This window comes from Clupea harengus, chromosome 17, assembly GCF_900700415.2.
Source record: "Clupea harengus chromosome 17, Ch_v2.0.2, whole genome shotgun sequence".
Lineage (NCBI taxonomy): Eukaryota > Metazoa > Chordata > Actinopteri > Clupeiformes > Clupeidae > Clupea > Clupea harengus.
The window spans coordinates 9236410-9258889 of NC_045168.1; the positions used below are offsets into that span (position 1 = coordinate 9236410).

The window sequence follows — 22480 nt, forward strand, 5'->3', positions numbered from 1 at the left end:
GGGTGTTTATGGCCGCCATTAGGTTAAAAACAGCAAAGAGCTCTTCTCCTCTTAGGGGGAAAAATGTTTCAGGGAGACTTTTTATAAAGATACAGGTACGTGCTCCTCCCCTAAGTGTACCTGTTTTTAATGAATTTGACTTTGGGAGGGACAGAACAAGAGAGATGGAAGGAGAGATGGAGAGGGAAAAAAGGAGAGCTTGAATGAGAGCAGCGATTGGAGGGAGAGATGCCCTCTCACCCCTTCTGCCTCTACAGCCAGCACAGCCTTAATTAGGTGCCGTTAAACGTCCCAGAATTCATTACGGGAGAAATAGCCCTGTCAAGAGAAACCATTTAAAAAAGATGATGGAAACCTTTTTCTCAAAATTATCGCCTGCACCATGACACTTCCCCAATAACCAACGATAGTTTAATACGGTAATTGTCAGAAAAATTGGCTTGTTAAAGTGAAGCAGCCCCCCCCCCCCCCAGCCATCCGCCCACCCCAGAAGCGTTAAACGGGGTTCGTTTTGGGGACTGCCCACTTCGCCAGGCGTCTCCGGGGGCTGCTGGGATTCGTCTGTCCAACAGGGTGGAGGGCAGTGCAGCAAACGGGGGTCAGTCCATCTGCAATCAGAGGAGAGGTGAGGGGGTCACAAGCTCTCAAGCAGGAAGAGATTAGGTGAAACGCGACCAAATGAACACAGATTGGTGTGCAATTAAGGAGGGCAGCCTCAATCAAACCAGCTTTGTCATCGTGAGCCGGCAGAAGTCAACTGCCTTACCAATCATGTACATAGATGTAGACACCTTGATTTAGAAGAACTAGCTGGTCCATTCAGCTTAAGTACTAAATCAAATATGATAGTAGCTTCCAGCCAATAGCCTTTGTGTTTCCATTGGTGATTCTATTTGTGAAAGAAAAAAACCCTGACAAATATTATTGCTTTGATAACAACAGTCTTGTCCATCAGACAAAATATATATATATATATCCCCATCCTTTGGGGATATGGCATCTGGTCACAGTAGTTAGACAGTGGTCGGAGCCTTCAGTGAGTCCTGTGTGTTTCTGTTTATGTCTGTAGGAGCTGTACCCAGCCTTTTGTATCCACAATGGCGGCACTGATCTGGAGAGACTACCGACTGCCAGCACCTGCATGAACCTGCTGAAGCTCCCAGAGTTCTGTGACCAGCACCTGATGAGGAACAAGCTTCTCTACGCCATCGAGTCCTCTGCAGGCTTCGAGCTCAGCTGAGGAAGGACCTTGGGGGTGTTGCCATGGCAACCCTACAGACCTGGACGGGGAGTGAAGTTGGTGTTGGGTTTTGGTGGTGGTTGTTGTGGTTGTGGTGGTCAGCAAACACCACTGTCACAACAATCACTGGAGCAGAAACGTAATCGGACAGGCTGTGCTTGTCTGAAAGACTGCAGTTATTGGCTGAGGACATGAAAAACTCACCAGTCAGAGCACAGATATCTTTGGGTGTTTTTTGGAAGTTGTGACTGTTGAAGCACTCTAAAAGGCACTAGGCGGACATGACATAATGGGGGAAAGGACATTTAGACATTTTATTTTAAGATGATGTAACGTGTATTTTAAAGAAAACCTATGTATAGAAAAAATGGAATGGCTACTATAGATTTTAGTTGCTTTTGTGCAAAACCTACATCCTACAGCCAAGATTACACTTCTGGGAGTTTGCACGCTAAAAATAAAATGTAAAACCTTATACCTGTCCAATGGCAAATTCACCAAAGATTTAGCTGATCTACCACAACCAGATGCTTTTCTGCCTTGTTAACAGAAATCCTCAAGTTTGTGATGCTAAAACAAGAACTGAAGCAAACACAAGCAGACATACGTAGATATCTAAGACATGCTAACACATCGGCCTCAGTGATATTTGTGAAGGCAGTAATGACCCTCACAGACCACCGAAGGAAAAGCCTTGAACACTTAGCTGTTTTAGTGCTGGTCTGCACTGAATGGCTGAAGATCAAACAGGATAGCACAGGGGGCTAAACATGTTAGCGATGCTAACGGAAGAGGCTGGTCAAGATTTACCGCTCACTCAAACAGGCGGTTGGAGCACGTTCAAGCATTAAATGGTCGGAGGTCATGGAGCAGTAGGCCTTTGGGGACGGTTTCAGATGCTGATTCTGCAGAGAGCAGGCACCGTGCCGCTCACCCACATGCCCTACTCTACCAGGGGCTACTTAAAGCTCCTCCTAAAGTCTGCATGACTGAAGAATTAACCAACAATAGCAGATATTTTGTGATTTCCATATTGGTAATTAATATGACAATTATTAATTGCCATCATGATGTTTTCTGTCTTTCTAAGCATTCTTTACCATGTCAAGCAAGGTTTAAGACTGAGGATCTTGCCCAACATAAGCACGTTTTGTGGTGGCAGTGTGGCCAATGGTATTTGCCCATATGTACATGTTAACACGTTTTCTGCGTGCTACTACTTTGCACAGTGTGTTTGTACAGATTGTATTTCCCCTTGGCCATGATCCCCTTGTGTTTTGGGATGAAGGCTGAATCCTGAAGTCAGCTGCTTAATCTTAAAAGTGAACACAGTCCATGTGCCCTGAAATAGTTTGTCTTGAAGTAACAGTCCCTTCCGTACAGAGTGTGGATATCTGTGTACCCATACCATGGGAGGAAGAGTGTAAATGGATATGATTAAAAGTTGTTTTTAGTTTTTTTTTTTTTGCAATTATGGATCGAGTGGTCTTTTGTGCTTCTGCGTGACAAGGAGGTCGATTTTGCAACGTGAAAATGTGTTGCGAGGGAAATCTTCATTGGGAGTTTAATGGCCTCTGACATATAATTAAAGAAACATCCAGTTAAGAAGCACTGAGCTGGGCTATCCACCCACCCCCCTCTATCAGACACATTACTGCTCAGACGCAAATTAAGATTGTGTGCTTTCATCATAAATCTGATGCCACCCAGAGCATGAGGTGGAGGGGAAGAAATGTTTCATCTGTCATCTTTGGACCATTTCCACCCATCTCTGTAAAGGCAAAGCAATGATTCCTCCTGTCCTATGACAGAAAGGCTAGCATTGAAGGGGGAAGCCCAAGGAGAGTTAATTGGGTCTTAAATAGCCAAGTTGATCTGAGTGATTCATCTCAACTGCAGTTAGATATATTTAGGGCCATTATGGCTATAATGGATGAGCTCACAATACTACTGGAGATTAGTAGTGACAGTTTAGGTGCACCACAGTCCTATGCTTGATCTGAAAGCTTGTATTAAATTACTAGTAAAAGTATTAGTGATATTAGTACTAGTGACAGTATTAGTGACATTCGTACTAGTGACCTTTGTACTAGTGACATTAGTACTAAGGACAGTATTAGTGACATTCCTACTAGTGACGGTATTAGTGACATTCGTACTAGTGACGATATTAGTTACAACGGAGTATATTAACATTTTGATTCTTATGGCTCAACATACAATATTACAGTTTACACATGACACAACCCATCATGTGCCAAGCACAAACAAAACATGTACAGTGTTCTTGTAAGCGTTTGTGTATATTTCCCTCTTAAGTGGTGCTATAAATAAGATTAGGAGGACTTAAATGAAGTTATACGTAGTATATGGTTAAAACTGTATTATCGCAATGCGCAGTCCACCTATCTGCAGGTGACCATCTTGTGCAAACAATATGAGCACTAAAAACAGTTATAGTGATGGTTCATTGGGTAAGACTGCCATCTTGTGGCAGCAGACCCTCCACAGGGCAGTGTTGGCTTTCTGCACCCTCCAGGCTAGAAGATATGACATACTATATATCTAATCCAGCCTGCAGGTAAACAGACCATGAATAATCTAATGGTTAAATGCTGGAGATATGCTACAGTTGCTTGTCATAAGGTAGACCTATTTATGATTTCATTATTTGCACCATGTATTACAATGATTTTAAAAGCATTTTACAAACCGATTGTGTGTCTCAATTTACTCAAAAGCATATGTTAATGTAGATATTTGGCCACAGATTTTCCTCTGTGAAGCGCAGGAAGTTCCTACCAGTCAGAAGCACAGAGGAGCTCCGATTCAGGATTTGGGTGATTTCAGTGGAACAAAAGAACGGAGATGATGGGGTGGGGAGCAGAGAGGTTTATTCATAGTTCCTTGACCTTGAAGTCAGGTTATTGTCTTGTGAACTGATCAAATCAGAGCAACAAAGAGCAGAGTTGTAAAAGAATATAACAAGTTTGGTAAGACAGGAAGCATAACACAGATCATGTTGCCCTCAGTCCTTCCAGGGGGGGGGGGGTATTCAAAGAACATGGTTTAGTCAGAGTAAGTGGTAAACCTAGAAGAACCTTATGGCTTTTATGTTTTTCCAGGATAATGAAGACGGCTGTTCTATTAGGTTTACCACTTGCCCCTAGTTAACGGCGCCAGGTTTGCCATTCCTAAATATTTAGTAAAATATTGTAGTTAAACGGTACACTGGTCTATATGCAGTTTCTTAAGCTGTCTTTCATGTGAGGTTTATTTTTATGACATTTACATAGCCTCAGAAGCTATCTGTTGCGTCACTTGGGATGGGTCAGGTTTTGACATGAAGCGTGGAAAGGTGTGGGCATTCCTGAGGTGAAGTATATTTGCATTCACTGAAAGGTAAGAGTAAAGAGAAGACTTTTGCAGTTTTTGCTGGTTCTCCTCACGTTTAGGCAGGTATTATTTGTATAGTTCTCTGTACTAAGGAAAATCTTTGGTATGATTACCCCATGCTCTGTAAAAGGGGATAATGTGGAGGGACAATGAGGACCATGATCTGCCAATCATGTGTCAGGCCAAGGCAACACTAGTGTGCAAGCAGGAAAAGTGCTTTAGGAGAGAACGTTGAAGGAGTGTATGGTTTTTAACTATTTAGTTTCAAAATGGTTCAGCTCTAACTTGCTCTACTTTAAAAGTCTTAGACTGCAGAGCGTATGTGGCGACTACTGATAATGGGATGTTACATTAGGCTACACTAACTGTAGAAATGACCGAACCAATTCAGTTTGTTCTCTCTGGCCTGCCTTCAAAACACAACAGACTTTGTGGGTAGGCCTATGCAGGCTATCTGATGGTCTAAAAATCTGATGGACTTTTGGTGCGTTGTCATTTCTTAGTCTTGCTCTAGGTGGCGAAAAAAAAACAAATACGCGAGACCACATCTACCCATATGTGTCCGTTTCCAGTGATTGGATACTGTCTGCATTGTGAATATTTTGTGTATGTCCAAAGTCAAGTAAAGTTACACTGTTATCCTTTTCGAAGTAACATTAAGTAGTCGATTTTCCAATTAAAAGCAGCTACAAACCTCACTGCGAGGGGAAGTGACGTTGAGTTACCAGCGATACATACCATTCAAAATACAGCTCTGAGTTTGCGCAACAGAATGTAGCCTACATCGATGCGATAAGATTCAAGCTTAGGTAGCCAAAAGGATAGTCTGCATTGACAGCTCCTCTTTGATAGAGTAGTTGTTTGCAAGATTTGTATTGCATGCGAGCGGACAGAGTATGTGGTCTTCGGTCACAAACAGATATTTAGCAGCCTAGCAAGAATTCACCGAGGTTGCTGGTGAAAAACAGACTGAGAAGCTTGATTTGCCATCACTGGAATTCCTAGAAGATTCGAAAGGGACTGAACAAAGAACCTGTCTGGAACCCTACGCTGTTGGAAGGCACTTGACATCTAATTGCGAACTGATCACAACAAGTCTTCAACTACGAGATATCAGTGTGTAAGTGAGCTAACGTTGTGAGACTGACACCCGCAATGTTATCAAACACCAGTACGCATTCTCATATCATCACAGAAACAGATGCGATAATTTTTTGGGGAATTTTTTTTTATGTTCTGCATGCCTACGTTACTAAATGTTTGAATCTCGATTTTTTTCCACATCATACTTAAGTCGGTTGAAAACAAGGGACAAAGCGTGTCACATTTGACACGTTAGCAGCCTAGAAATGCAAATCTTCGAAACTGGCTACGTTGCTTGCTCTTGATGGCTTTTCAAGGTGATGAGACCTTACACGCAGCATGCTCACAGACGAGACCAATTTTAATCACCTGATTTTACGCCCGTTGTCATCTTGAATAGTCACTAACTGTTAAAAAACGTAAAGTCCTATTGACCAACATGACAAACCTGTGAGCGTAGCCAATAGCGCGCATCTGTTTTCCAGAAACTTCTGTAGGTAACGTTTGTGTCTTTCAAGTTCAAACGTCTCGCGTAGCCTACTTTGGCAGCTTTAACAGAAATGAAGGTGGTACAGTTTAAAGCTCTGTCAGTCTGATTTTGAAAAAGAAAAATTATTTGTCATATACGTTAACTACAGAAGAAAAGTGATTCACCTTGTAGCCTAACTTATCTGTCAACATTGAAACTGGTTCAGACTTTGGTATCCCGATTTGTCCTCAAATAATGGATATAGTAAAGTGTTTTTGTTGGCGTTCTTGTTGCATGAGGCTGTTCGGGGAAAAACACTGAAACTCGCACTGGCTTTGTCAAACCCGTAGTTGAAACAATGGCGTAGGATATGTTATATTTGTATTATGGATATTGGGTATAATAAATCAAACACAGTGACAACAGGACTTCTTCTTGCTTGTTGGAAATATCCTGACCCAGATTAAGTGCTATGTTGTGTTTTCAATACATTCTCATACTTTAATACAATCTCTGTTTTGCATATCACTATATTCATGTGAACATTTTTTAGATGGCTTTTAATGGAGGAGAATAATGTAAGATACCTTCAAAGTATGTTGAAATGAAAGTTGCTGATAATGTGCAGTTCAGGCAGAAACATTATAAGAACTATGGCCGTGTTCGAAGTATTTTCTACCATAGCAAGCCAGCTCCAGTGCCATTGGCCACCTTTTCTCAGGCGCCTTGATGGGTGTGTAGGTGAGAAAAAGAGGTCAAAGAGGCGTTGGAGGTGCTAAAGCCTGCCAGAGTTCAACCCTCTTTGGGCAAGGGCAGTAGTCTTCTCTTTGGGCAAGGGCAGTAGTCTTCCCTTTGGGCAAGGGCAGTGATCTTCTCATTGGGCAAGGGCAGTGATCTTCTCATTGGGCAAGGGCAGTGATTTTCTCATTGGGCAAGGGCAGTGATCTTCTGATTGGGCAAGGGCAGTAGTCTTCTCATTGGGCAAGGGCAGTAGTCTTCTCTTTGTCACTGTAGGTGCAGGCACGCCAAGTGCCATCGACTTTTTAATTGAGCCCCTAAAATCTTCCACAGTTTTAATGAAGGTGGAGGTGGATGGATGAGGATTATTAGTATTCTGTTGAGATTTCTAATTGTCTCTGATTTCAGACTACAAAGACTTGAAATACCCATGAATAGCCTGAAGTCACTCAGTGAACACTGCCTGTCCATGGAGTGTTATTCGTAGAAAGCTTTAATGGGTCCCACAATGAATTGCCTCATCAAAGCAATCCTGTAGTTGGGTGCCTTTGCTCTGAGTGGGGCTATATTGAAATGCTGGTAGTCAGTGTGTTGGTGGGCTTATCCAGAACATAATGTTTCCTGTAACTGGATGGAAATGAATTTACCTCAGTTCATTTAAATAGTGTGGCAAATGTAAGCTGCTGTTGAGTTGGATGAGGAGGTGTTAACTGAATCTTATGACTGAATATGAATTGGCCATTACATTTAGTTTTTTTTTTTTTAGCACCATATATTTATTATCCACTTGTGCACATGCTCAGTACATTGGTAAGCTTTACGCTTATTCATTCTATCACTTGCATTACTCAATTAGTTGCCTGGCAACCAGCAGGGAGACATGCTCTTCTCTAGAAGTCAAGTTGACCTTGAGTATGGCTTATGCGGTATATTCTGGACATTTTCTATACCAATATTTACATCCAGTATACAAGATGTGTATGTATGCAGCCATTAAGTACACAATAATAGACAGTAACATTGCTTATATGCTCTGTTCCTAGTAATCATAGTTTTCAGCCGGTTACATTGACTTAAATATGATCTCCTCTTATAATGTTGGTGTATTGCTTTCTTCATTGTTGGTGTGATGATTAACTCTCATTCCAGTAGCGTGATACACATTTATGAGCCTTTAAAAGATAGCTGTAATAACATTATTGCCTTTTGAGTGGGTCAGCACCGCCAGTCACGAACAGTCATCCTTGTCACATGACACTTTTATGAACATCATTGTGTTTCTTGCCTCTTGGCCATAACCAGTGGAGTTTTTTTAAAAGAGATGTAGAAAGCCATCTAGTTAATTGAAGTGCCCACTAAATCCCACAGGCATATTTGCAATGGTGAGTCTCATGAAATGCATATGTGGGGACTGTCATTGAAGAAAACTGACCAGGCACTCTTGAATTGTTACAGAGCTTTCAGTCACATAGGGCTCCTCTGTTTGGCCTCTAGTATTCTATGCCAAAGAGTGTGTGTGCGTGTGTGCGTGTGTGTGTGCGTGTGTGCGTGTGTGTGTGCGTGTGTGTGTGTGTGCGCGCGTGTGTGTGCGTGCGCGCGTGTGTGCGCGTGTGTGTGTGTGTGTGTGTGTGTGTGTGTGTGCGTGTGTGTGCGTGCACTGACCTGGATAGCAATGTGTGTCTTGTCACGGCTTTGTGAGTCCCTCACCACAAGTCCCTAGTTAATCCTTATTAAACTAGGGGAAAACTGAGGTATTTAAGTGATGCTGGTATTAAATGATGTCCATACTACCAGTTCATGATGGAGTTTAACCTTTACTCCACCGATCTGTAGGATTTGTTGACACTCAGAAAGCCCCTCCACTATTGCATTCTCCAAGTGAACAGATGGAGGTCCCCCCCCACACACATACACACATATACACACAGAACTGTCACACTCTGAATTGCATTGCATTTATTCATTTGACAGATTCTTCTTCTTCTATTTAAAATCACTATTTCCATTTTAACAGACTGAAGCACTTCATCAGGATTGCAAAATGAAGGCATTGTGAAGTAGAGACATTAAAGATATTTAAAATAGATGTTACTTTTCCTTCTGTGTCTTTTTGATACAGATTTGTTTTTAAACTTTTATTTGGCGACACCCCAACATATTCAACCTGTGTGCCGTCTTTAGTGTCTGTAAGCAGCCAAATTCAATACCCCTGGAGACATTCACACACTCCGCCTCATACAGCGACAAAATAAACCGTTCCTTGGAAGAAACCCCATAACTCACTGTGTAACTTTTGCTGTTGAAAATGAAAAAGATCTTGCAATATAACAAAGTAAGCCCAATAAAGGGGCTTCATTTGAGAAACATCAGATTTTGGACTATTTCACTATTTCAAAGAATTTCTTTTGAAATATAGACAAATAAACCCAATAAGCATGTACAGCAACAATTAAGTGTTTACAATAAACAATAATGTGTTCATCTCTTCTAAAAAATTATTTAATTTGATTCTGGTAGCCTCTGTGACCAATATTTCCACTTGAACTTTAAATGTCAGTCATAAGCTGCCTTTTGAGATGTTTTAAATTTCAGTTTCACATCAGTTTTAGATAAAAACAATGTTGTCTGCCCTTCATGGTTTCTCTATGGAAGCAAACCATAGAGTATGGCCTTTTGTTCAACTAAGCCAGCTGTGACCTGCAGCTCCTGTAGCTCAGAGGAGATGAATACCAAAGAGACATCTGGGTTTATGGGCTCTCCATGATGCTTAGAGTTGGCTGCTTGTCTGTTGTAAAAAGTCAATATTCATAGATTGTATGATGAGCAACTGGTGATTTGCGTTCAGGAGGAAACAGTGGCCGGTTCTTGCGCTTCCTCTCCTCTCCTCTCCTCTCCTCTTTGTCTCTCCTCCTCTCTTCCCTGGCCGCTCCACGCTCGTGTTCGTCACTCTTTCCTCTCGTTTATTGTGAGCTGACAGTGAGCAGTTAGGACAGCTGTGCAAAAGGAGCAAACAAGCGCGAGACTGCTGGGCAGCCCCACTCACCGCCCGCTCTCACATCTCACATCTCACATCTGCTGACGGCACAGCCAGACGGAGCTGTCACTTTGTGACAGAAAGAGGAAGAGAGAGAGGGAGAAAGAGAAAGAGTGTAAAGTCCTGAGGTGGAAAGGGAGATTAAGAAGGAGAGCGATAACAAAAAAGTGATGAGTGGACAGAGAAATGCTGATCCAACGAGAAAGAGTGAGGCCGGGGAAGAGAGATAAGAATGCCAATGTGATTCAGAGGTAGGTGAGAACACTGAAGGTCAGGTATGTGCAGAATGTGAGCAGAACCACTGAGTTTGTGTTAAATGATGACACCCAGTCCTGCAGGAATATCCACAAAAGGAGATGGTTTCCTTCACTCCTTGTCCATCAGGTTAATCAGTGCTTTGCTGGCGTTTCCAGGGTAGTTAGATACCCTGGCACCCACAGTGTGGGGGGGGGGGGGGGGGGGCATAATGGCAATGATGGAAACCCTCTTAAAGGCCAGCACCAATATAAATAGCAAACAAACATGAGACGACCCGCCTCCAATTGGAACTAGTCACTTAGCACTGTGTTATTTTTACCCTTTTTTTGTTTGTTTGGTTTGTTTCATTGGTTACAGCACAGAGAGTGTGTATCAGTTTTGATGGTGGTGCGTAATCTCCTGCAGTCATGCTGGCCATAGACGGACAGGTAGAGACCGTCCTTGTATTGATCTGAGAACAAACCTTTTCTGGTTCATGAAGTAAAAGCCTTACCCAGTAGGTTGACTTTGACTTGACTTGACTTGTTATGTGGACCATCTAGCTTTGCTAATAGGTACAGCTCTTAAGCTTGGTAATGGGGCCCAGTGAGCAAAATTAACTCTCTTAGTGCAAGCAAAATACGAAAGGAAAACTTATTTTGTTATATCTCGTGTAGATTTAGGGTACTGTTTAGATATCTGCTCTGGTCTGATATTTAGTTGTCAGAACTTGTCAGTCTTTTATAGACTATCTTCAATAGTCTTTGTGTGGTAGAGATTTGCCTGCAGGGCGTTTAATTAAAGTTTCCCCTCATGTTAAATAACAGTGCTTGTACTCTTCTCGTCGATGACGGATAAGCTTGTAACTTTTGTGGTTGATCATCAGATAATCTGTTTCTGAGACGTCAGTAGATAGACCAAAAAATAAACAGAGAAATTGTGAGTCACCGGATGGTGATTAGGGCTAATACGAGTGTGCTCCTCATCTACTCCTTTTAAGGCTAGATATGGAATTATTAGCCAACTACAGATGCAAGTCACAAGACCGAAGCAGGAACTCAATCTCTCGCTGTCTCACCCGCTTGCTCTGTTGTTGGCTTCTCAACTCCACATTTTTTCACCATGCTTGTCAGGGTCTTTATCAGAGAGCCTTTAATCCCCCCCCCCCCTCTCTTTTCCTCCTCTTAAAAATGCATCATTCATCACACTCTTCCTCTTTCCCTTTTTCTCTCTCGGTCCTCCTTCCCTCTCTCTCCCTCTGGACCAATGTCTGTGATGCCTCCACTACCATCATGTCCCGCATGTTTGTGGGATTGTGTAGTGTTTGCCAGGAAATGAAAGACGGTAGCCTTAGCGCTGAGCTCAGGTGGCGTGTGGATCTCACCGGCGCAGTGAGAAGATTTACTGTCCCAGGCTTTGAGCTGCAGGGCCTTTTGCATCTCAGAGCAGCCAAACAACTGCCAACAGGACTTGTATGGACACATCGCTAAGCTCGGAGAAGCGATCGAATGACACTTATGCTGGAAAGATAAAGGCAGTTCAGTTTCATCGCAAGGTACAGCACTCTTTAGGTGAGGTTTGTGTGTTCTGAGGAGCTTCTGTTTGTCCTGCCTCTCTCTCTCTCTCTCTCTCTTTCTCTCTGTCTCACTCCTGGAGAAATAGTTGTGTATCTTCAGTGGTTGGATGAAGTTTATGGTGTGTCGAGAAGGTGACTGAGAGACAGAAAGGCTGTGTGGAGACAGGAAGTTGATACGGCTTGACTCTCTTGTGCTCTTCACCTCCCACTGTGCAGTTTTCCTGTCCTCAAAGCATTTATGCTCCGACCCTTCGATTGTGTGTGACCTACGGTTGGGGGTTTCCTTGAACTTGATACAGTTACATAGACATCCAAACGTTTGCACTACTGCACACAAAAACACACACAGACACAATGGAACCTTCTTGTAACTGCCTACTCTCAGAAAGTAACTTGAGGTAAGGTGAACTCACACATGCAGTCACACATTTGTACACACCTAACACCCGCAGAGTAAGAGGGGTGGAAATGTACAGTTGTAGAAGTTCAAAGAGAGACCAAGAATTAAATAAGAGAGGGAGGGAGAGAGAAAGAGAGAGATGGTCTGTCGTGGTAAAAGGTTGAAAGTCAGAGCAGCTGTTTTGAATATCCTGCTTAATCTCTTATTAACCTCCTTACAGGCCCTGAACCTAATCTTTTGGTTTTTATCTTAATTAATTCATGCCACACTGTCGCCGCCCAATCACTTAGATGAGATAATCTTATGTTTAAAGGTGTCTAGAAAGCTGGTCTATGAAAACTGAAGTGACCTCTGCCTGCTGGTTTCAGGTTAATCACATGTTTCTCTCTTCATGATTTTTATTGTGCATATGTCTGGATCCATCGGAAAGGATGCAACTGGGTAAGGAGTGTCAAATCCAGGACAGGACTTTAATTTTGACACTCAGATTAAAGCCATCTCAACATTCTAATTGAACTCGATGTAACAGTTCCTGGTTTGGTCCAGTTAGTATATGTCATACTTCCTCAGAATATCCGACTGCAGCAATTTTTTTTATTTCTATCAGTTGTAAAGACGGCGGTAAAGGTTTCAATTGTCAGCCTGACATCCCATATATATGTGTGTGTGTGTGTGTGTGTGTGTGTGTGTGTGTGTGTGTGTGTGTGTGTGTGTGTGTGTGTGTGTGTGTGTGTGTGTGTGTGTGTGTGTGGTGTATGTGGTATATCTGTATGTGGTGTATTTTAGGCATCCCACACACTTTGAGGACTCCTCAAACCTCTCCCCTGCACTTTGATGCTTGTTGATCGATAATGCCGGGAGCCACTGCTTGTTGTTTCCCACATTCTCAAATTTCTCAAAATTCTTGAAAGAATGCTGAGTCAGCCTTGAGCCACAGCAGCCCACTGAACCAGCACCTTGTGTTACCTTGACACGTTCCCTCACACCTCCTTACTCTCGGCCTCCCATGGGCAAGTGGAGCCCCTAGAGAGAGAGAGAATGGTCTGAGTTTACTCTGGAAACCCAACACTTAATTACACACAGCCATCATTATGTAACATTAGAGTGAGCTATGTGACCTCTCACTTTTCCAAGTTCTCTCTGTCTTTTACACTCTCTCGCTCTCTCTCTCTAGTTTTCTTTTCCTATTAACATCCTTTGATTTCTCTTTCACTCTATTCCCTTCTCTCCCTCTTGCCCTCTCTCTCTCTCCCTCCCTCTCTCCCTCGTTCGCTTGCTCCCATCTCTTTTCCTCTCTCGTTCTCTCTGAAGGGCTTCTATTTCTGTGCTGTAGATTACACTGTTGAGCGTTGCCATCCCGCGAGTGACAGAGAGGGAGAGTGTTTGAAGCAGTGCCACAATGAGATTCATGGCAGCCTCTGGCACACCTTGGCTTCGTTTTTTTCACACCTCTCTCCGTGTTTTCTTCTCCTCTCGTTCCATATCAGGGATCGCCACTCTGTGCCGTTAGAGTTTTTGATTTTTTTTTAAGATCTGCTCCTTGAGGTTTGGTTCACTTTCTCCATCAGCTCATGTTTTGGTGCTCTTGTGTCTTCAGGCTGACCCAGTGCTAGCCGGCGAGGGCGACGCGGTCGGAGAGGAGGGGGGGGGGTGGTCACCAGCACGGCGCCATGGTGGAGTACTACCAGGTCCTGGGCGTCCCCAAGAACTCATCTCAGGACGAGATCAAGAAAGCGTGAGTAGCTGGTTGCCTGTTCGTGTGGACACTCCTCTTGATGTGTGTGTGTGTGTGTGTGTGTGTGTGTGTGTGTGTGTGTGTGTGTCCATGCCTATGTGACAGTATGTGTGTGAGCCTGTGTCCAGCAAGGCTATCTATTTTTATGCCCTATGTGGTGGAGGGGTTAGAGTCAGAGCTGCAGACCCACTGAAGGATGTAATGGACTAATTTTAACCCAGGATAAACAGACGCAGCAGCCGCAACGCAGGGAGAAAGACTTTCCACCATTCTCTTGCCAGTGTGTGTGTGTGTGTGTGGGAGGGAGAGAGAGGGAGTGTGTGTAAGTGGCCTCTGGCTACACACCCATATAGCCTACTAGAGACTCTGTTTTTAAAGCTTATCGTGGTTTGTTTCTGTCCCGCTCTATCTTTGTCTTGCATGTTTTCATTTTGTTTTTACATTTGTTTGTTCTTTTTCTTTCATTTCCCACGCTTTGTGAACCTGACCGTCTACAATCTGTCACACCTCATTGCCTCTTTTTGAAGAAGCACAGTAACTTCGCCTCTCAAGTCTTTCTTGTTCCCCCATTTCCCTCCTTCTCTAAAGAGCAGTATCTCTTCCTCTCTGTCTGACGTGACTTAACTCTTTCACTTAAACCTTCCCATCTGCTTAACCTTTAACTTCATTTTTCTCTCTCTCTTTCTCCCTCACACTCTCTCACTCTCCGTCTCTGCCTCTCTCTCTCTTTCTCCCTCACACTCCCTCACTCTCCGTCTCTGCCTCACTCTCTCTCTCTCTCTCCCTCCCTCCCTCCCTCCCTCTCTCTCTCCCTCACTCTCTCTGTATATCCCTTACTCTTTCTCTCTCTCCCTCACTCACTCTCTATGTCTGTCCCTCTCTCTCTCTCTCTCTCTCTCTCTCTCTCTCTCTCTCTCTCTCTCTCTCTCTCTCTCTCTCTCTCTCCCTCTCCCTCCCTCTCTCCGTCTCTCTCCCTCCCCGACGCTGTCAGTTGAGCAGTAGTTGTAGTGATTGCACTGTTCTGTTGGTTTGAGTGGTGGAGCTGAGGTGTGTTATGCAGACATCTGAGCCCTGGAGGCAGCCAGCTTGAAAGGTCAAGATCGTCTTCTGTTCCCGCTCAGTCTCTTCTCACCTCCTTACACACACGCACACACACACACAATCCTCACTTCCTTACACACACACACCCACACACAATCCATCCTCACCTCTTTACACACACACACACGCACACTCTTCTGTCTGTCAAACCACTGTCAAGCAGTTGGTTTGTAGTTCAGTTACAGTGTGTTGTATCACATCTCACACACTTCCTGATGCACGTAAAACATAAACCCCATCATAGTTCCCCAAAGAGCCAGCAGTGTTCACTTAATACTGCTCACATAATCTGTCTGAGGCACATTCACCCCACCCGCAGTCTCTGCCAAAAGTATTTGAGATAAAGTAAGAGGACTGGTAGTGTGTTAAGCTGTGGGCGTGTATGTACAGGTGTGTCGTTGTGTGTGTGTGTGTGTGTGTGTGTGTGCATGTGTGTGTGCTCACGTGCATCTTTCAGTCTGTCTCCACCCTTATTCATTTTCACAATGACAATTTCACAAAAAAGAGACTGTCTGTTATGACAATGCATTTCCATATGCTCAAACAGATCCTATTGACTTCTATGGGCTCAGCTAGTTTTGTTCTTTCAGGGGGTAAGGCATGATGAAAGAGCCCACAGAGGCATGTTCTTTAGAGACATTGAAGAGAGCAAATCCCCCCACTCCCATCCAGTTCCGCTTTTGAACTCCTCCTCCTGTTGGGGAGAACGGCAGGGCTGTTTCTGACCAGTGCCTGACCCACAGAACTGCTGATATGGCCTGTCTGCACACACACACACACACACACACACACACAGAGGCTCCCCTTCTGCTGGGGCCTTAAGCTTCCCCCTCCTGCTATGGCTGTAGATGGCCAAGCACAGAGCAAACAGGCCCCTGGTGTATACGCAGCCACTGAGCTACATCTGCAGAGTAGTGATGAGCTTTTGAATGCTCTTACCAGTCTCTCATTCAGGTGTACCAAGCTTCATACTTTATGAATTGTTTATGAAAATATTTCATGAAAGGCAAAACCTTCATGGATGAAAGCTTTAGGGGCTCTTCATTTTCTCATTGGACTGTCTTTTGTGTCTCGGTGACCTATTTAAATGAGTTCTTACATATGTGCGTGTCTTCGTCTGTGACCTTTTTAAATGAGCTCTTACATATGTGTGTGTCTTCGTCTGCCCTGTACAGGTACAGAAAGCAAGCGCTGAAATGGCACCCGGACAAGAACCCCGAAAACAAGGACGAGGCAGAGGGGAGGTTTAAAGAGCTTTCAGAGGCCTATGAAGTCCTGTCAGACGGTAACATCCTCTCTTGCCTCTGTTCATTCCCACCCCCACTCCACTCAGTCCACTGCAGCGACATAACTGTTAGCTATGTTGGCTAGCTTGCCAAAAACTTTCCTATCACAATAACATTACAAAGAAGTCGACGCCAGAGCACTTATTACTAGCATCAAAGTCCAAGCGTGTTATAACAAGCTTGCTAACATCGCTAACGAGATGTCTTGCTAGCAGCTTCACTTAGCGGAACCTGTTGAAATTTGCTTACTTTGTTTATGACAAACCAGCGAGTCAACAACTTTCCTAACACAGTCAAACATCAAGCAAGTGCAACACAAGACAAAGCAAGACAGAAAATAAGTTACTGAATAGTCCAGCACAAAGTAGCCCCCTAGCTGGCGGCTCCAGAAACTCCATAGTGTTACTTTAAGTCACGACCCAAGTATTTATAGAATTCAAAGTGATTTCTCCAAAATAGGGTAGTAAGTACACATGGGCTTACACAATGTCATCATGACCTTTCTTAAAACATAAAAATACACACACATAAGGATACTTTTGGATCATGGCCCACCAGTTGAGAAACCCTGTGTCAGAAACCCTGTGTCAGAGCATGTTTGTCAAGGTCACTTGCACTGTTGAGGCATTGTTTGTGTCTTCATTATACCGTGTTTATAGCCCTTGGTTGTTGGCTGTGAGGATTTCTGCTTGTTTGTGTGTGCGTGTGTGTGTGTGTGTGAGTGCGCGTGTGGTTGTAAAACTATCCCATTGGGCCCTTCAGCATGATGGATGGGACTCATTTGGCCGGTAGCGGTGGCTCCCCGGCTGCCTGTGACAGTTCCATCAGCTGCTGCTGCTGCTGATGGCAGGCGCTCCCCCAGCTCCTGCCGCTCTTGGAAAGAACTTGGCCCCCCACAGCCCATGTTTACTACGGAGAAAAGGCCTCCAGGCTCCACTACTCACCAAATACTTGGCCACTTCTGTGAAGTGCAGATGATAAATTACAGTTTGTAGATTATTAAATGTACCTTTTGTTTTTGTCAAGATCTCCTTTGCCCTTGTTGCAGCTTGCAGTTTTCTGCCTGATACTTTCTGTAAACAACAACATTCTGCCATTGCTTAAATCTGCCATTACTAAAATAATTCCCTGCCAGTCCCACACAAGCCCTGACATCCCTTGGTTCTGCCACCCCCAAAAGAAGCCTACCATTCCCCTGTTCTCAGAAACATTTCCTTCTCTCTCCATTCCAAATCCAAGCACTGTGCCTTAGGGTTACTGTGGCCTTTGACGGATAGGGGTCAATCACCGAGCCTGTAATTACAGTGTGTGTGTGTGTGTGTGTGTGTGGTCAAGGTCACTTGCACTTTGTTTGTGTGTGTGTGTAGGATTCAGGCTGCTGTGGCCTTTGTAGTATTCAGAGGCATGCAGTTTACTCCATTTACTTAGTCTTCAGCTTGTACACCGCTCCCTAATCTGCTGTTATGGCCTGAGGAATAGGCAGCTCATTTCATTAGCAGAACATATTTCCTGAGAGCGAGAGAGGAGAGGGAGAGAGACAGTGGTAGAGAGAGACAGTGGTAGAGAGAGACAGTGGTAGAGAGAGACAGTGGTAGAGAGAGAGACAGTGGTAGAGAGAGAGACAGTGGTAGAGAGAGAGACAGTGGTGAAGAGAGACGGTGGAAGAGAGAGAGACAGTGGTAGAGAGAGAGACAGTGGTAGAGAGAGAGACAGTGGTGAAGAGAGACAGTGGTGAAGAGAGACAGTGGTGAAGAGAGAGACAGTGGTAGAGAGAGAGACAGTGGTAGAGAGAGAGACACAGTGGTAGAGAGAGAGACACAGTGGTAGAGAGAGAGACACAGTGGTAGAGAGAGACACAGTGGTAGAGAGAGAGACACAGTGGTAGAGAGAGAGACACAGTGGTAGAGAGAGACAGTGGTAGAGAGAGAGACTGGTAGAGAGACATTGCAAGAGAGAGACAGTAAGAGAATCCTTTGTTAGACTTGTGGAATGCATGCGAGTAGGCCTGAAGCTTGAGCAAACGCAAGCGGCCCTCATGACCGATAATATTTGCCTCCCTCGTGTGCGCACCCAGCAACAGCCTTGAACAAAACGCCTTTTTGAACGGCCAGAGATTCCTGGGATTGTAAAAATGTCTTTTGTTTTGACTTTCATTTAGAGAAGACTCCGTCCTCTCAGGCGCCTGAAAGAATAGGCTCGTAAATATATGAGGCTGTCCGTGTGAGTGCCAAAGCTGGAAACAATGTGTGCGGGGCCGCCCAGGAAAGGTTAGCCGCCTGTGGAAACAGAGAAACCAGTCCAAATCCCTAGGGCACTAGCACTGGTGTAAGCTTTAGCATAGTGGGACATCTCAACCCGTTTTCATAGCTCAATACCATGCCCGGCTTTCTGTTGTACAGACCCACATTTCAAGGTGCCCGTGTGTTGCTTTTATCAGCCAAGACCTCAATATGATAATGAGCTACAGTAGTATTAAAACTTTACTCAATTTGGTGAGCACAATGGCTTTATTCAGTATAGCTGTGCAAATGTAGTGACATTATGTGCCTGATAAAGGTAGAAAAGGTACTGTAGCTTTCCTTAACATATGAAAGGATTGGTTGGTTTTCCAGCATCCCTGTAGCCTAGTAAGCCATAATGTAATTGGTTATTTATTTACAGACTGAATGTCAATGTAGTTCTCACAAAGGAACTACTGGAGCCAGAAGGCAAAGTATAATAAAGATGTTGGTGAAATGTAGCTTAATCAGTTGGCAGAAAGACCATAGAAATGAATGACGCTCTGTGGCGATCTGAGCTATACCAGAGTGGCCTACGTTGGGCTGTGTGTGAGGCAGGTGCTCGCGTGGCTGTGGTTTATTTTGTTCTGTGCGCCTGCTGTCCTCTGTGCTCTCGGTGCGGCGTGCCTCAGGGTTATGGCATGAATCAGGTCAGACACATTTGGGTCATAACCCGACAGCGTCCTGATCTCAGAACAGTCCAGAGCCCATGTTTCACACTGGCGTCTGCTTACACTCACTCCGTCCTCTGTTGCCGCGTGGCTTTGTTGTGGTTTCCTAAACAAACTGAAGGGCCAGTATGGCGCTGAATGGCTCTAGCTGCACTTCAGTGAATCAAATGGCTGCTTATTTGAGCTGTCTGTGTTTGCGATGTCCCTAAAAGAGTTCACATCCTTGCTACATCTACACTGTGCTAAAGGGTGGCTCATCTGTGCATTATTACGTAGCCTACTTCTAGAATCACTAGGCTCAAATTATGATCAGATTGTTCTCTCATTCTAACATGTTGTTTGTATTGAACCATGACAATAGTGTATGAAGAAAAAAACAATTCTAGACAAACATATTATAATTGAAGTGCTCTTTGAATGAGTAAATGGCTTCATCTGTCAATTCAGGCCAGCCTGGTGTAGTTCATACCATGGAGATCCCAACATTGACACCCACATTTCAATGTAGTGTTTTAACCTTAACCTTCTTTACCTTAAGGCCAGCTCCAGGCCCCCTTTGTCATTTTCAGATGAAAGGGCATTTGCCTGATGGCTGTGTCTGTTCTTTCCCAACAGAGAACAAGAGGAACCTGTACGATAGGTATGGCAAAGACGGCCTCACTCGAGGAGGAGGAGGAGGAGGAGGGGGAGGAGGAGGAGGAGGTAAGACCATATAGTGTCATTCTCGCTCCACAAGGTTTACAGCCATGTAAAGTGCTGTAGACACATGACTCAATGCTGTCCACTGTTTAGAGGATGTTTCTTTCTGAAGAACAGTTGTGTCACTTCCTGTTAACAGTGATATTTCAGTCATACACACACAGGAAATGTTTAGATGATGAAAGTACCTTTGGCTCTTTTTCAACTAACATATTCAGGAAGTGTGCTTAACAAAATGGATAACAAACTCACACATTAGATTAATTCCAGACACACTGTTTTCCTCTTCATCTTCAGACTTTATAAATCTCTGGGGAGCAAGGTACCTTTTTAATTGCAGAATTGTTGTTGTGGAGTTATTGAGAGGCAGTTGATCTGTGTTTAGGTGCAGGACGGGTCTTTCACAGATTGTTTAACCGATGGCGTGATAACCTGGAGGCCTTCATTTAGCGAGAAGAAGAGCTTGAGGTTAACCTAGCTCCTCTCCTCTCCTCTCCCCTCCTCTCCTCTCCTGTCGTAGGAGGAAACTATAATGACCACTTCGGCGGATTCACATTCCGGAACCCAGATGACGTCTTCAGGGAATTCTTCGGTGGACGGGATCCTTTTGCAGACTTTTTCGGTAAACACTTTTATATTATATCTCTGGGTTTTGTAGGGGGAAAGATAGAGGGGCCAGGATGGAAAGGGGGAGAGGCGGTGTGGAGTGTGTGCGCGAGCAGGTCCTCTGTTTTATTTAAGAGTTACACTGAGACATGTGGTCATCCACACACGTTCAATCACCTGAACAGATAACACAAGGTCATCTTAATAGATCTGCAGAGCTATTGTAAAATAGGAGTCCAAGGCATGGCTTGACCATTAGGAAGTCTTTACTACTGTAATAAATACTGTGAGATCACCACAGTGAAAAAGACCCAGTAAAAGGAAAAAATGGACCTCTCCTTATTCTTTTACTGTGCATTATGCCCCAGTCTGCTGGTCTTTTCATGAGCTGTAGCCTACTATTGAAATGTTCCGCTCTGGGGCCAAGAAGACATTAATCACCTGAAGCTTAGCCACAGACGAAAGCTAGAGGCAAAAACATGGCTGCCAAGACTTCGGCAGGACAGGGCTTCGTTTAGGGATGAGGTTTATCATTATGTATCCATGGGAGCGCGCTGTATCCAGTTCACACGCTCTCCACAGCTTGATTTAAAGAGCCTCTGATTGCCACTCACAGCCAGATAGGTCTTAATGCTGCCTCTGCCTAATCCTGCTTAATTACAAGGAACATTGCTCATCCAAACGCTGGATTGCCTGTGTGTGTGTATTTATCGTTTATCGTGTGTGTGTGTGAGTGTCAGGGGCGGCTCATCCATTTAAGCAGATGAAGCAATACTTAATAAAAGACTCACAAAAGCGAAAAACAACATGGATTCAAACTCGAAGTGTTATATCTAACGATTGGTGTTAATGCTTAGCCGATTGAGTCAGATATCAAACGCGTGTTTACAGAAAGAGAGAGAAATCTCCACCTGATATTAAGCAGAGCAGGCCCTGCCGGAGAGTGAGAGAGGACCTTCATGAGCGAGCTGTCTTGAGTGCTGGTGGACCCACTTGTGGTTATGTGCGTGAGGGAAGAGGTTTACTGGGGGGCTTGTTCTAACTAAGTGTCGGAGCGAGAGTGACTCTCTGTGTTTGTGGGAGAGCAAGAGGATGGCTCAAGACTGAGAGACTGCGCACGAGGGAGAAGCCATTGAAATGGAAGCTTTGGGGGCGAGCATGTGTATCTGTTTATATATGGCTGAATGGGGAGAGATTCTGACCATCGTTTAAAGGTGATCCTATACATCTCTCTGTTTACATCCATAAATGTGTTGGAGCATGTGTCTATGGCCCTGCCTTGGGGTGGGTCGAGGTACTGGGGGCGTGTAGGGGGCGAATGGCTGCATGGCATCCATGTTTCACCCACTCAGCTCTAAATAAGGTCTGGACCCTGAGCCAACGGGTCGACCAGCCGGACGATAGCGGAGGCTGCATCACAGGCCAGGAATGCTCTCTGAAATAGCTTCCGTATAAAACAAGCGGGGGCCGCCGGGGGGGGGGGGGGGGGGGGGGGGGGGCAGGGCAGGGGCTTTTACTGCCAGTGTGTGTATGTGCCTGAAAGAATGTGAGCGTGTACTTGTGGGTGGGTTAAAATATGTATGAGTATTCATAAATGGTTTGTTTTTGTTTTTGTTTTTTTTGTGAGTGGTATGAAAAGATTGGTACTCTTAGAGCTGGCTGGCCAGTCTGTTTACGTCTGTGTGCGATTATTTAAGTGTAGTGTGTATGGTATTGGTCTAGACGTAAATTGTGGATCGTTATGTATGGTCACTGCGACTGTAACCTGTGAATTTGGCCAAACCCAATTCTATTATAACATTCTACACACAACTCCTCACAACTAATGATAAATCAGCCCCATTAGCCATCAAGCCAGTTTGGATTTCTGTGTTGGTCACCTCTAACTCAGGGATGCATTCAATCAAGGATGGCTGACAAATAATAGGGT

General features: G+C 44.3%; 2 protein-coding genes across 5 annotated transcripts in view; both read left to right on the plus strand.

Moving 5' to 3' along the window:
* The window catches only part of ube3c (ubiquitin protein ligase E3C), a 35006-nt gene extending 32295 nt beyond the window's left edge, over positions 1-2711 (plus strand). For all 3 annotated transcript variants that reach the window (XM_012815154.3, XM_012815155.3, XM_031583548.2), the window contains exon 24: positions 1070-2711. In XM_012815154.3, the coding sequence (XP_012670608.1) occupies positions 1070-1240 (171 nt within the window). In that variant the 3' untranslated portion in view covers positions 1241-2711. The remainder of the gene's footprint in view (positions 1-1069) is intronic.
* A 2492-nt stretch (positions 2712-5203) lies between these two features.
* Positions 5204-22480, plus strand: part of dnajb6b (DnaJ heat shock protein family (Hsp40) member B6b) — a 35618-nt gene continuing 18341 nt past the window's right edge. The window contains exons 1-5 of one of the 2 annotated variants that reach the window (XM_012815211.3): positions 5204-5756; positions 13771-13908; positions 16185-16294; positions 19861-19947; positions 20465-20566. In XM_012815211.3, coding sequence (XP_012670665.2) covers positions 13844-13908; positions 16185-16294; positions 19861-19947; positions 20465-20566 — 364 coding nt within the window. In that variant the 5' untranslated portion in view covers positions 5204-5756; positions 13771-13843. The remainder of the gene's footprint in view (positions 5757-13770; positions 13909-16184; positions 16295-19860; positions 19948-20464; positions 20567-22480) is intronic. The other variant, XM_042710196.1, reaches the window with a different exon arrangement.